Raw genomic sequence first — 14,668 nt, forward strand, 5'->3', positions numbered from 1 at the left:
GATGCCCCAGGCGTGGGGACCGCAGACGTCTGGTTACAACGTGCAGGGGAGACAGCTGGACCTAACCAAGGAGGCCTGACCTATGGCTGGGAAGAATCGAGGTGGCTTGTAGCAGTGACCCACCCGCACAAGGGGCCAATGCACTCTGTGGGGGCAGGACTAGAAGCATTAGGTGCAGGGCACTGGAGGGGATTGCACTTCTCTGCTCGCACTGGTTCAGCCTCAGCTCCAGCATTGTGTGCGGCTCTGGGCTCCACATTGACGAAGGACCTGCAATATCAGAGTCCCAGAGCAGTGGAGCAGAAAGCAGGGGGGGGGGGGGGGGGGGGCGTGCGGCAAAGCGCAGAAGGCTGACAACTCCCCATTGTGGAGCACAGGCCAGATCCTCCCTGCCCACTGTCTGTCCAACCTCCCCTTGAACACCTTGGGTGGCGGGGAGCCCACACCATCCCTGGGCGCCTGCTCCATCCCCTCACTCTTCTCACAGTGAAGAACTCTTTCCAGGTCTCCAATCTAAAGCTTCAAGCCATTGGTCTGTGTCATCCTCTCCGGAGCATCCTCTCTGGTGCTTTCCCTCTTCTTTAAGGCAGCCCTTCCAGTATTTGCAGGCTGCTGTCATGTTCCCTCTTAAGCACCTTTTCCATGATCTGAACATGCCCAGCTCCTTCAGCCTCTCCTATGATTTGCCTTCCTTGAGCATCTCTGTAGCTACCTCTGGCCCCTCTCTAACTTCTCCACATCCTTTTTAAAACGGGGAGCAGAGACCGGCACACAGTATCTGGATGAGGCCGAACCAGTTCTGAGCAGAAAGGCGCAATCACCTCCCGTGTCTTGCACCTAATAATACTACGGATTCAGCCCAAAGACGCATTGACCTTTTTGGCTGCATCACACGGCAGACTCAGAATGAGCCTGAGGTCTGCCGAAACTCCCAAGTGCTTTTCCATAGCGCTGCCATGTTGGTGCTTTTGATTATTCCTTCCAACATACAGCACCAGACCATCGTCTGAATTGAACTGCATCCGGTCAGCTCCAGCCAGGTTTTGCTCACATCCTCCAACGTGTTCACAATCCTTCCTAGTTTTGTGTTATCCGCAAACTTGCTCCAGAAGCTTTCTGGGCCAGAGCATGGGCATCTCTCTAAGAGATTCAGCCTGGGTCGCTGCTGGTCCTGATGCTCCGCGCGGGGATGCACCGGGCAGGGCTGCCACGGGCAGCAGCTCTGTTGTTCGAGGTTCTCTCTGTCCAGGAGGCCGGATGGGATGGGCACAGCTGGCTCTTGCCTTCCCCGTGGCTCCTGACTGCCCGGGCAGGGGAATCCCTGGATCACAGAGGGGGTGACAAAGGTCCTTGTCATGCAGCAGCCAAAGGTAGGACATCTGCGTGAGACCAGGTAGTGGCTCTGTAGTGGCCAATGAGAACAGCACGCAGGGTCCAGCTGGGGCTGGAGCCATTTCCCAGTGACGCCATTCCCATATTCCTTCTGCAGAAAAGTGCGGAGAGCCAGTCCCCGGGGACGACCGGGCTGAGTTCACACCCAAACAGCCCTCCTACAGCCCAGGAGACTCGGTGACATGGAGCTGCCCTGAGGGGTATCGGCCCTCGCTGGCCAACAGCACATGCATGCTGTCAGGGAGCAGGAGTAGGTGGAGTTGGACTGCCTGGTGTGATGGTGAGTTTGAGACTCCCCAATTCACGGGGCTCCCAGGGGCTCTGGTGTCCTGCGTTGTGGCCTCTGCTGCACCGGGGCTTCCTCCCATCTGCCTTTCTCCCCGCACAAACCTTGGGCATCTGCGCTGGCATCTCAGCCTCTGCCATGGTTCGGGGTAGCTCTGGTCTGTGCCCCACAGCCAGGGCCTAGGCTCCCAGCACTGGATACCGCCAGGGCCAAGGGCATCAGGACCTGGCAGAGGGGCTCAGGGTGCACGTGGGGGGAGGCGCAGGGCAGCCCAGGAGTGGCAGGTCAAGGGGAGAGCAGACCGGGGAAGGGGCCTTGCAGCGAGGGGTCCAGGGGTGTTGGTGTGGCTGAGGGAAGGGGCCAAATTCTGCCCTGGTGCTGGCTGCTGCTGTCCTTCAACAGGAAATGGAGGGGCTGCTGTAGGGAGAGAGGGCAGGGAAGCATCTTGGGGAGCAGGCCGGGCGCTGGGGGGGGGTCCTGGTGCTGAGGGCTGTTGTCACAAGGGAGCAGCTGCACCGTGGTGTGGGTAGGTTGGAGGGATGCACAGGCAGCTCAGGGCAGACGGGGCCCACGTCTTGGCACCTGTCAGGGTGCTGAGTTGTCAGGTGATGTGTGTGCCGGTGGGGGGCAAAGGGCCTGGGGGGTGCCCTAATGTTGTGGGGCATTGGAGGGGGATGCGGGCTGAGGGGTTTTTGGGGAAGAGATGGCTGTGGGTGGAGGGCGCAGTCCAAGCAGGGGTGAACATCCTCTCAGCTGAAGGGAGAGGGGCTGGCAATGAGTTGTGCAGCTGGCACGGCCCTGCAGCGGAGGGAAGCATCATTAGGGAGCTGTGCTGCTGAAACAGGATCTTTCTTTCCCTCCAGGGTTTTGTACACTTAGTGGAAACTGGCTCCAGCTCATGTTTACAGAATCCCTCCCGACAGAGCTTGCACTTGGTCAGAGAGTCCGGGTGAGCTGTCGCCAGGAGCAGTTTGAGGGGGGCTCAGGCTGGCTGCTGTGTGTGGACCGAGCCGGGCGTCCTGAGTGGGACACAAGCCGCGTGAAGTGCATCGGTGAGTGCTGTGTGCAGGCGGGGGTCGATGGGGCTGGAGGGGGATGTGAGCCCAGGGCCGGAGCTCCCCACCGGAGCTGTGAGCAGGGGGAGGCCAGCGACACTAAAAGAGAGACGTGTGTTGAGGTGGAGCAGGGATTCCTGCTCTGGGCCGTGTCCCTGGGGCGTCAGGAGACTGCCATTGCCAGGACCAGCCCCGGTCCGGCTCCCCAGCTGCAGGCTGGGTATTTCCCTGCCTGACACACTCATGCCCTGGCTAAAGCCCCCTGTGTCCTCACCAGCCACCTTGGCCTGGGGCAGCTCTGCTGGGGGTGGAGCACAGGGAGGACAGCGGGAAGGAGTGTTCCCCATTGCAGCCCTGTGGCCAAATCCTGCACCCTGCGTCTGTCTGGGATGTTCCTGGGTCAGTGCCAGGTCCTGGCCCAGGCTCCTCCAGCAGTTTGGGATCCCTGGTGCTTCCCCGTGTAGCTGGATGTAAGCAGCCTGCTGTGCGGGCTGGGGAGCCCCTGACACCCCCGTGCCTTTGGCTGGATGGGTGGGGATCCGTGCAGGACCTGTCCCCGTGCAGTGCTCCACTCCCAGTATAGCTGCTTCAGGTCAAGGGCTCTCGGAGCTCCTGGGAAATCATCCCACAGCCCCAGACCCATCCTGGGCTGGCCAGGACACATTCCTCACCAACACATGGGCCTTGTCTCTGCAGAGAAATGCCACAGGCCCCAATGGGACCCCAGACTTCAGTTTGCACCAGACCGACCGTTTTATAGCCGGAATGAGATGGTGAAGCTGAGCTGCCTGGATGGGTCTCCTCCATCGCTCCCTGAGATCTACTGTGCGAGGCATGCTCAGGATAAGCAGAAAGTCTGGGCTGTGTGGGGTGGCTGGAGCGGACGGCGCCACATTGAAGAGAACGTGACCTGTGCAGGTGGGTGCGGGAAGAGCTGCCCCTGCACTGTCACACTTGGCTCCCACTGCAGCACGAGAACCAGCTTGGTCCGTGGAGTCTCCACGTCTCTCCGGCCAGCCGGGGCAGGGCCGTGTCCAGGGCTGGCTGCCAAGGGAGCCAGGAGGCCAAGGCCTTGCTGGGTGGGTTGTGGCAGCTGGCTCAGTTCCTCTGAGCCCCTCCAGCTCCCCACGGCCAGGCCACGTTCAGCTGCAGCAGGACCCCCAGAGCCCTGCCCAGCGCAGCAGTGCTCCACCTGTGCAGCCTCACAGGCCAGATGAGCGGTGCAGGGCTGGTCTGTGGGCTGGGTCCCATGTGCAGGGTTGGTCTGCAGGCCTCATCCAGCCCACGCTCAAAGCATGAGATCGGTCTGTGGGACAGACCCCATGCACCAGATCCAGCCATGGAGCAACCCCACGTGCCCATGCACTGCATCCAGTTGTGGCCCCATCCTGGGACCCAGCCTGACCATGTGCACCAGATCAAGCTGTAAAATAATCCCACACTTTTGTGTGATCTAGTGCATGGGACTGTGTCATCCAGCCCTCCATCTTCCAGAGAGAAATCATGTACTTGTCCTAAAGTCAGAGAATCAGGTCCATGGACCTGTGTAAGAGCAAGCTGCACTACTTCTACCCAAGCTCTGTGCTTCTACCCAAGCTCCCTTCCCCAGGCCTCTGGATTTGGTCTGTGCCAAATGGGCCTGTAACGTGGTTCACCTGCACATTCTCCAGGGTGAATTTCATCAGGCCCTGCTGACTTGATTCGTCATAAGAACAGAAGAGCTGCCGTGTCCTGGGTCAGGTCCTGGTCCATCTTGCCCATCTGCTGTGTCACATGGTGGCAGGGAGCGGAGGCTGGAAGGGAGAGGGACCTGGGTTTGACCAGGGCTTTTCCCCTGTCCCTCTCTGTCTGGCAGACACAAGCATTCAAGGCCCCGGGGAATTCAGATCCCTCTAACTGATCTACGATTTACCCCCGTGGTGGGCCAGTAGCGGGTGCTCCTGCACTGAGCCACCCACTGCGCTGCGCCCGAGCACCTACCGGGCTCCGAGTGCCTCCCTGGGGGTGCCTCACATCTGGCCAGCTCCCTTCCTGGAGCACACCCATAAGCCTGGGGTCACCGCTGCCACCACCCAGGGGTCTGGACTGTTTCTGGGCCCTGTGCCCCCTGGGGTACACAGGCCTTGTAGCCCTTGAGGGTGATATACCCACTGAGAGACCTTGGGCTGCTTCCTTTAGCCTGAAGCACAATAATGAGCTTTGCTTGGTCATCTGAGCCAAGGGAATAAAAAAGGCATGCCCGAACCCTCTCCCAAGGAGTCCACCACACTTGGTACAGTGGAGGCCTTTATTGATTACAAAGAGGATGCTTGGGGAAGAGTACAGGTTAGAGCTATGTCACAGGATAACTTTAGAGCAAACAGTGTGGCTAGGTAGCCTGTTCCCACGCTGCTGCATCACAGTAAGTGATGTTTCTAGGTAAGTTTCTGGTAGGTTACTCACAAGGATCGTCCAGAAGCTGACTGAGCTTCCCTCTGGAGGCTGGCAGTTCCTGGTGTGCCCATCAGTTTCAAGAGAGATCCCCATCTCTCTGCCTGGGCAGTTGTTCACGTGTTTCCCAATATTGCTCTCTTTGCTCATCTGGAGCCCAGCAGAGCTCCAGAGGCTGGCAGCTTACTCCATGCTTTCCAGAATGGCTCTCTTCCCTCCTCCTGGGCCACCTGGGCTTTATATAGGCCTTTTGAGATCACCATCCTGAGCCAATCCTGGCCAGGTGTTGTTTGATGCTAGCCAGTTAATTTGAACTGCACCATCACTACCTAGTGGAGTGACAGGGGCTCCTGCCCCCGCCCCCAGGCTATGAAGTTATTGCCAAAACAATTGAGAGGTTGAGTTTCATAGTTTCTAGGATCAGAAGGGACCTGAACAGATGATCAGGTCCGACCCCCTGCCCTTGGCATGAACAAGGAGATGCAGCAGGGAGAGGCAGCAGGTCCAGGGGTTGCGGCTGTCACTGGGGCCCCGGCAGGTGCCTGCAGCCAGCACGTGTGTGCGGGGCAGGGGGTCTCCCCATGCGCTGTGTCCTCCCTGCAGATTAAACATGAGCTGTGCTAGGCTGTGGAAAGAGCTGGGTGACAGCAAAGGAACTGGGTGTATTTGGACCTGAGCCACCCCTGGGCTCTGCACAGACATGGTGGTCACACATCTTTTGTCCGGGCTGCCTTCAGTGAGCCTGGCATCTTGACCCCCCCGCCCCTGCACAGAGGTCAGGGCTGGTCTGACTGCAGCATCCTTCAGGGCCATGGTATCTGCGGGGTGGGGAGTAACCCCTATGTGCTGTTTGTTCCACAGACAGCCCCAACATCATCACTGGGACACCATTGATTACACCCATTAGCATTAGCCTCGGCTGGAGTTGCACCCCCTCTAAGTCCTGCCTGAGCATTTCAGCCATGGAGGTCAAGTGCCTGCCGGCTGGACCCCAGGCCAACCCCTGCTGGAGGCCAGCAGACAGCGCAGAGAAGGCATTAGGAGGCCAGGCTGGGACACTTATCTGCAGCAACCTGCAACCCTTCACCCTCTACAACGTCACCATCTCTGCACGGTATGGGGCTACCAGATCCTCCCCCAGTGTTGTCCTCTACACGCAGCTTCTCAGGACAAGTGAAACAGGTAAGGGGTGGGGGGTGAATCGCAAGCCGTGGGTGGGAGCTGTGGGCTGTGTGCAGAGCTGGGGAGGGGGAGCAGCTTAGCATGAGGTTTCTGCACCCATGGGCAGGGGCAGGGGCAGAGCAGTTCTTCTACCACCGTGGCTACCTGGAAGGAGCTGCACGAGCTCCCAGCCCCTGGTCCTCCCTGGAGAAAGGGCAGAGCCCAGCCACAGCTCCTTGGCCTGCAGCTGCCCCCCCAGTGCTGAGCTGTGGGTGCTGGGCCTGGCCCCAGGGCCTGGGCAGTGACCTGCCGTCCTTTGCTCTAGTGCCAGCCCAGCCCCAGATAGAGCCGAGGGACCCCAGCACCGGATCCCTGCGGTGGAAGCAGCTGCCGTCCTGCCATGGGGACATCCTCGGGTACCAGGTACTGGGCAGTGGACTCTAGTGCGTGGCCCAGCCAGGAGCCCGGTCTGCGCCGGGGGACAGGGACTGCGCAGGGAGAGGTGGCAGGTGCAGTTGAGCATCTCCCAGGAGGCCGTAGGCACCACCTGCTGCTCTTCCTGACATGATAGGACTGACCCACCCACCGCATGTCTGTGCTGTCCATGATGCTCAGAGCCTGCTTTCACTGCCTTCTTCTTCTGTGTGGAATGAAATAATGGTGAGGGGCCAGCACTCGGCTCCTGCCAGCTCCTCGTGCTGCTGCATGTGTGGCCTGGCCCAGCCCTTCCCTGGGTATACCAGCAAGCAGGCAGCCCCCTGGGAGGTGTCCTGGTGCATCAGGGCCATGGGATAGCTGTGGCTGGGTCCCAAGGTGGACCCCCATGCTGCCCGTGCAGCGCAGGGCTGTGGCTGGGGGCACACTCCCTCCCGGTCCCAGGGACGCAGTGGGGTTCGCTGCCCCTGTTACTGAGCGGGGATCGGGGCAGGCCTGAGTCCTCCCAGCACTGCGCTGTTCCCTGCAGCTGAACATCACGGCTCGGAGAGAGTACAACGGCAGCTTCCTCGAGGCACGGGTGGTGCAGCTGAACGCATCGGTCACTGAGTACAGGCCTCCCCGCTGGAGACCCTGGACCAACTACACGGTGACAGTCCAGGGCCTAACAGCTGCCGGCCTCGGAGAGGCATCAAAATACGCCTTCGAAACGGAGATTGCAGGTAATGGCCTCTGCCCCCGGAGATGTCCAATGGGGGTGGGAGCAGCCGGAGCCCCCAGCAGCCCCCAGAGATCTCCATGGTGGCACCTACCTCCTCTTTGCTGTGAGGGCCGTGGCGTGTGCATGACCCACGCAGGAGGTGCAGCCGCCTGCATCTCGGATGCCTCTGTGCTCTGCTCCCTGGAGCCCCTCCGTAGGGCCTGAAATGCACTGGCAGTGCTGCCAGCTGATGCTCTGCCCTCTGGGTCCTCCCTCCAGATCCGGACATCCCTTCTGCCATCAGGAGCCTGAGCATCCGCGATGTCTCCCAGAGTGGGACAGCCGTGCTCCCCCTGCACCCTGTTCCTGAGCTCCGCGGCCCGATACAGTAAGTGCAGCCTCAGGCAGGGCTGGATGGGTCTCCACGCTCACCTTCCTCCTGGGAACCCTTGCTCCGGTGTGACTGGGGAGAGGTCCCTGCAACCCGTGTCCTCAGCTGCACCTGGACTCCATTGCATGGGCTCCGATGTCAATGCTAGGGTCAGCCCAATGTCCCGTGTCCGCAGCTCCATTGTCAGCTGCAGGAGGGGAAGTCAGAGCACCTTGGGGCACTGTCGGTGTCCAGCCCCTTGGCCCTGCTCTGGCCCCTTCACCCCATGTAATGCCCCTGTTGCAGGGAGTACCAGATCATCGTCACTGTGGGGCCCAATGGCAGTGAAGCGGATGACTGTCTTGCACTGGACCTGCAACCATTTAATGCCAGCCAGGGGCACAAGGCATATGTAGCAGCTGTGGTCCCCGCACACAACCTGACGGGCCCCATGGACTTCGTGCTAGGGGACGGGGTCTGTCGCGAGGGGTACTGCAATGCTCCCCTCCAGCTCGGCCAGAACTACACGGCCCTGGTCCGCGTCGTCAGCCGCTGGAAGCAGGTAGGTTCTGCCCTGGGGCTCCCCATGTCCAAGGCTGCATGAGTTGGTCCGTGACTGAGAGCTTGATGCTAGCCCTGGATTTGTGGGACCTAGAGGACCTGGGGGTTACAGGGTAGAAGAAGCTGGACAGGAGCCAGCAGTGTGCCCTTGGTGCCCAGAAGGCGACTGGCATCCTGGGCTGCGTCGGTAGGAGCGCTGCCAGCAGATGGAGGGCAGTGATCCTTCCCCTCTATTCAGCACCGGGGAGGCCACATCTGGAGTCCTGTGTCCAGTTGTGCCCCCACAATGACAGAAAGGATGTGGACAAATGGGGGAGAGTTCAGCGGAGGGCAATGAAAAGGGTTGTGGGGTTGGGGGCAGGACTGGTGAGGAGAGGCTGAGGGTGTGAAAAAGCTCCATCCCAGCCCCCTCTTTGGGTTGGTTGTTTTCCTCTTTTTTATTTCTCTCTCTTTCCCTCTGCCCATGTGTCCATCAACCTGGTTGCTTAGGCAGCCACCTGGTAGGTGTTTCCCTAAGGAGGGGGGATTCCCTCTTCCTAGGTCCAGGTCCTTTGTGGAGCCCTCCTGCCATTCACCTGGAGGGGTGGTCCAAAGGCAGTGGTCACTCCTCAAGGTGAGGGCCGGCATGTTTCAAACTCACTGGTCAGCATCAGCGGAGCTCAGAACATACCTCTTCTGGCTGGGTCCAGGTGATGAGGTCAGAAAGGTTATTTAAAGGGTCCCTCCATCTTCGGGCGGGAGACATCTTCTGGTCACTGAATCAAGCTATGGGCCTCCAGAAATCTCTGGACATGGATGGGAGTAACTTACTTGAAATCTAGCCAAGAACTTAGGTTTAAGTGTTCTAGTCGTGTATCCAAAGGCTAACTAACCAGCCTGCACTGCTTTGCACAAGGTGGTTTTCTTTCTATATTCTGTTGTTTTGTATCCCTTCCTCACCCTATTCCTTTTTGATCAATAAATCTATCTGTTTTAGCATGCCTCCTCTCTGTGTGTGCTTAAGAGGGAAAGGACCAGCCTTGTTAGCTCACTTTGCTAGGCTGGCTAAAGAGGGCTTGGCTTTTTGCTTTCCTCCTGTACTGCAGGTTGCTTGTGAATGCTTCAGGCTAATAGAAGCACCCAAAATCCCACCGTGGGTTAAGCAGCCCCAAGGTCTACAGGGTCTGTTTACCCCGGGTGGCACAGAGTCCTAACAAAGACCCCAGCCATGGTGGAGGCAGTGGTTACCCCAGACTTGCAAGTGTGCTCCAGGAAGGGGGTTGGCCAGATGTAGGTGCCCCAGGGGAGATGCTCGAAGCGTGTTTTTTGGTGGGGTGCAGTGAGGTGGGTGGCTCAGTGCAGGAGTGTCCCCTACTGGCCCTCCACAGGGGGAAATGGGCTGATTGAGTCTGCAGAAGGGAAGACCGAGGGGGATTGAATAGCAGCCTTCACCACCCTGCAGGGGGGCTGCAAAGAGGATGGAGCTGGGCTGGTCTCAGTGGGGGCAGATGACAGGACAAGCAGCAATGGGCTCAAGCTGCAGCAAGGGAAGTCGAGGTTGGGTATTAGGAAAATGGTTCTCACCAGGAGAGTGATGAAGCACTGGAACAGGTTACCCAGAGAGGTGGGGGAGTCTCCATCCTTGGAGGTTTTTAAGGCCTGGTTAGACAAAGCCATGGGTGGGATGGTGTAGTTGGGGCTGGTCCTGCTGTGAGCAGGGGGTTGGATTAGAACACAAATCATAGGAGATGTGGGCTGGAAGGGACCTCAGGAGGTCCCATCTAGTCCAACCCCCTGCTCAGAGCAAGACCAGGACTAGATGACTCCTGAGGTCCCTTTCAACCCTCATTGTCTATGACTCCATGTACCAGTGACAGCGAGCCCACCCCTCCCCTGGGTTCCTGGCCATGCCAGGAGCTGCCCTTGATGCCCTGGGCTGGGGAAGCGAAGAGCTGGATGGGGTAAAGCATGTCCAAGCAGCGTGGCAGGGTCACTCCTGTAGAAGGGCTCAGTCCCTCCTGGCTGTGCTGAGGCAGAGGCTGAAAGCAGCCAGCCCCTCTGCCTTGTGGCGGGTTGTCCTGGGAGAGCACCCAGGTCACCTCTGCTCTGCCCTTTGCCCTCCGAACCCCCGGCTAAGCTGGGGGTTTTGCTCCAAGCTTGTCCAGCTCAGAGCTCATAGCTTTAGGTGTGGGGCTTCCCTACTTCCTGTGGGACAGGCTTGCACAGGGTAAGCAAAGGGAGCATCCCCTACAGAGGAAAGCAGGAGGCTGGGAGCTGCTTTCCTCTGTAGGGGATGCTTCCTTGGCTGCTTTGCTGTATTGCTGCTTGGCTGTGCGGTCTGGGACAAACTCATCTAACCCAAGCTATTCATCTTGAGGCTCTGGTCTCTCTCAGCACCAGGCACCATGCCAAATGGGTGCAGAAGCACTTGACCCCAGTCTGCTGCGGTTTTGCCATCTGCAGAGTTAGCCCTGGCTCCTCCAGAGAGACATAATGAGCCTTTGAGACGTGCTGGGTGCTGTGTGACGATTGCTCTTGCTCCAGAGGGCAGAGATGGTTGTAACTCCTGCCTCTGCTCTTCCACAGGTGGAGAAAGCCAGCTGTGCGCGCTACGACTTCTCTGTTGGTGAGTGGCATTTCTTGCTATCGCTCCAGTCCCTGCCAGGCTTGGCTCTGAGCCGGAGGCAGGGAGAAATCCTCAGCACATTCTTCCCTTTTTAGGAGCTCTGGTGCCTGCGGGGGCAGGTCTGGTTCAGAGCTGGGCAGGCAGGTCTAGCCCACAGGGGCAGGGGGCAAGATAAGACACGGAGCTGCATGAATTTGTAGAGCCAACCCTGCTGATTGGCTGCATCTCGGCTCCGGCTGGGAGCAGCCTGGAGCCTGGCAGGGTGCGAGGGTCACCCCATGGGTAGCAGGGGTGCACAGTTGTCCTGAATAGGGAGCTGCTGCCCACAGGGGCTGTCAGACCCAACATGCAGTGCTTGGTCTTCAGGGCAATACCCCAGTCCTGCCCCTTTCTGTCGGGGGTGGCTGTCCCAGAGCACATCAGTCCTCCAGCCTCTGCCATTCCCAGGCACAATTCAAGGTGCTTGTGACCTAGAAGGCCCTCAACAGTCTTGGCCCTGCACACATATAGGTCCTCCTGCTTTCCACATCCGCAATCCCTAGCATCAGCCGAGAGCAATTTCCCATGAGGTTCAGCATGCCCACTTGGGGAAAACACGGGGAAATGTTCTCAGCAGCAATCCTCAGCTCTGGAGCTGCCTCCCTCTTGATGCCAATGGAGCCCAAACCTGGATGCCTTCCAGAAGTGCTGCAATAGCTTCCTGCTCGGGCAGGCATTTAGCAACCAAAGCTAGGTTGGGAAGTGGATTCATGTATTCTCTGCTTGATTTTGTCTCGTTTATTCTCGTTGCCCTTTCAAGTTGCTCTGTTGTGTTGTGGTGAGACACCCTCAGCCTGTGCTGGGAAGGGCAGCATGTGAATGACAGAAATAAATGGGGCAGCCCCTGGGCCCATGTGATGTAGGAGGTCGGGGCTGGATCTTCCCAAGGGCCTCTGGTGGCCCCAGGTCTGTCAATCCCGGTGGGGAGGGAACAGGCCTCTGCTTCCAATTTAACCCACTCATCTGGGTCAGGACGGAGCATCGCTTCACCACCCTCCTGGTGAGAGAGTTTTTCCTAATATCCAACCTCAACTTGCCTTGCTGCAGCTTGAGCCCATTGCTCCTTGTCCTGTCATCTGCCATCACTGAGGACAGTCCAGATCCATCCTCTTTGCAACCAAGGAGAAGTCCTTTCTCTTTCCCCTATTGCCTTTATTGCCTATTTTGACTGGAAGCCCTTTGGGGCAGACATTTTATCTCCCTGGGTGTCTGTGGGTCTGACACCATGGGCCTGGTCTTGGTTAGAGCCTCTCTCACAGCGGTTCTTTGAACCCAAATCCCCTGTCATCGGACTCAAGCCCCCCCTATATAACTCCTGTGAATTGAGTAGCACCCCATTTCAAAGATGAACATACCTGTGACAATGCTTCCCTCCTTGCAGAGGGGGTGAGATTGGGGAGGCAAGGGGATTCTCCAAACAGGGACAAACCTGATCCTGTGCTTATCTGCTTATCTCCTCATGCCTCAGGACACCCTTCAAAAGATCTCATGGCACCCCAGGGTGCAGCCGGGTTAAGAATCACTGCCTTATGATGGTACAAACAGGATGGGCACACAGAAAGCCCATGGGTGTTGACACTGCAGAGCTCTGGGGGTCATGTCTGGCTGCCCTAGGCACAGTTTTGCAAAGGGCAGACACCAGGCACATGCCTGTCCTTCCTGCCCTCCAGCATGGTAGCAAGGGAGCGTGTGCTGTGGGTCTCCTCATAGAAATGAGAGTCCCAAGCTCATTGCAGGAGCTGTGCCACAGCTTGGCTCTGGTGTTGTGTTTGCTGCAGGGTCGGTCTCGAAGGGGGAGCCTCTGAGCAAAGCTGTAGCACTGGCTGTGGTGGTGGCGGTCCTGGTGCTCCTGGTAGCTATCGCTGTGCTGGTCTTGCTCTCCAGGTCAGTGCAAGCGGGTCGGTCCTTTGAGGGCATCTCCTGCCCAGCTCCCTGCTCCCCAGCAGAGACTGCCATGCCTTAGACCTCAAGGGTACTTGTCCCAGCCTGGAGTGGGGGCTTCACCCCATCTTTGCCCCAGATGCTGAGGGAAGCTGCAGCTGTCCATGCTCAAGGCAGGCAGGGGGCTTGGGAAGCTGCCTTTTGGCCAGCCCACAGCTCAGCTCCACACAGGCAGCCTCTCTACTTGGACTTATAGCACCAATCAGGTCACCGATACCATGAATGGGTCTTGATACTCCTAAGGACTGAACTCCCCCCTCATTGCAGTGCCTGGGGAAGGGGTGACTCAGAAGTCTGGCTGTCAGATGCAGAGCCCCTCCTATAGACTAAAACCCCAGCACCATCCAGCCACTGATGAAGAGTGATCTGGACCCCGCTGTGTCAGGGCCCAGGCTGTGGTGGAAGTATTGGGGGTACCTGCTCCCCCTGGCAGCTATCACAGCTGAGCCGCCCCTTGATGGGTCCATGAAGGAAGATGTAACCTCAGGGAGTCTGGCCTGCAGCTGTACTGGCAGCTAACGAGGGTTACACCTCATTTGTGCAGGCTGGCAGGAGGGCTGTGGAGCTGAGGTTACCTATCCCAGCATGCAGCAGGGCTGGGACATTTGGGGCAAGAGACGTGCCTGTGGTTTCTTGCAGGGAACTGCCTTGGCTTATTAAAGATGATGGTTGCAAGAGCTCAGAGGAGCATTGATGCTCCCTCCCTGCTTTGTCTCTTCTACGCTTTTCCATGGGTCTCACAATGCCATTTTGCAGGAGGAAGCGGAATAAGTCAAAGGACCATGAGAGCAATGGCATGATCCCCCTGAGGAGTCGTCGAGCAGGTGTGGTATGAGCAGAGACCAGTGTCAGACCTGCCTGGCTCTTAGACATGCTGGTGGAGGGGTCACCAGCACAGGCAGGGCAGCTGCAGTGCCTTCCAGGGAGAGGGGCTGGTAACCCTCCCTGGATGGGGCCCTTCCCATGGGGAGCACACCCAGCCCCACGCCTCCACACAGACAGGCTCAGAGATGTGCCGACCCCTGGTTTGTGCATGCAATAGGGACAAGCAAGCTGAACACTCAGATCCTGGTGCCTGAACTGCTGGAGACTCTGAAGAGGTTTAGGAGAGCAGAAATGGCAGTGGAGGAAGAGGCAGAAGAAGACACAGACCTTGAGAGGCCTAAAGCTGGGTGTGAAGCTGAGTATCAGGTCAGTGCTTGGCCTCACCATGTTTCTCTTCTGCGGTGTTGCTTGTGTTGAACACTCAGCTGTTCTCAACCTCGGTAGCTCTCTGGTCCTGGTGCTTCGAGGCGGTGCAGTGTCCTCTGGCCTTGGCTGGGCCTGGATCCTGGCACAGTGTGGCTGGGAACTGGGGGTTGCTAACCAGGAGTGTCTCCTTCTTCCCTGCAGAAGCTGATCTCAGGTTTGCTGCATGCCTGCGATGCTGGGAAGGAGCCCTGCAACCAGGGCAAGAACCGCTACAAGAACATCATCCCATGTGAGCGGAGCTTCTCACCTCTGCGGCGTGTGGCCCACGGGCATGGGGAGGAGGTGGCAGCAGCTCTGGCATTAGCTGGGCCCTGCTGGGGGTGGGTGCAATTATTTAGCTTTGCTGAGCCCTGGGGAAGCTTGTTTTATGAGGGAGAAGCTACAGCCATATAAACCTGGCTGAGATCCCAGCAAAGCGGAGCAGCTTGCTCAGCCCTTGATA

General features: G+C 58.5%; 1 protein-coding gene across 1 annotated transcript in view; it reads left to right on the forward strand.

Annotated features, from left to right (window-relative positions):
* The window catches only part of LOC102575206 (receptor-type tyrosine-protein phosphatase kappa), a 78,847-nt gene that overhangs the window by 47,867 nt on the left and 16,312 nt on the right, over positions 1–14,668 (forward strand). Inside the window, exons 9-21 of the mRNA XM_059725373.1 lie at positions 1,490–1,672; positions 2,542–2,730; positions 3,430–3,651; positions 6,025–6,345; positions 6,650–6,747; positions 7,289–7,481; positions 7,739–7,847; positions 8,136–8,391; positions 10,956–10,995; positions 12,813–12,918; positions 13,732–13,799; positions 14,018–14,166; positions 14,368–14,455. Coding sequence (XP_059581356.1) covers positions 1,490–1,672; positions 2,542–2,730; positions 3,430–3,651; positions 6,025–6,345; positions 6,650–6,747; positions 7,289–7,481; positions 7,739–7,847; positions 8,136–8,391; positions 10,956–10,995; positions 12,813–12,918; positions 13,732–13,799; positions 14,018–14,166; positions 14,368–14,455 — 2,022 coding nt within the window. The remainder of the gene's footprint in view (positions 1–1,489; positions 1,673–2,541; positions 2,731–3,429; positions 3,652–6,024; positions 6,346–6,649; positions 6,748–7,288; positions 7,482–7,738; positions 7,848–8,135; positions 8,392–10,955; positions 10,996–12,812; positions 12,919–13,731; positions 13,800–14,017; positions 14,167–14,367; positions 14,456–14,668) is intronic.

This window comes from Alligator mississippiensis, chromosome 3 (genome assembly GCF_030867095.1).
Source record: "Alligator mississippiensis isolate rAllMis1 chromosome 3, rAllMis1, whole genome shotgun sequence".
NCBI lineage: Eukaryota > Metazoa > Chordata > Crocodylia > Alligatoridae > Alligator > Alligator mississippiensis.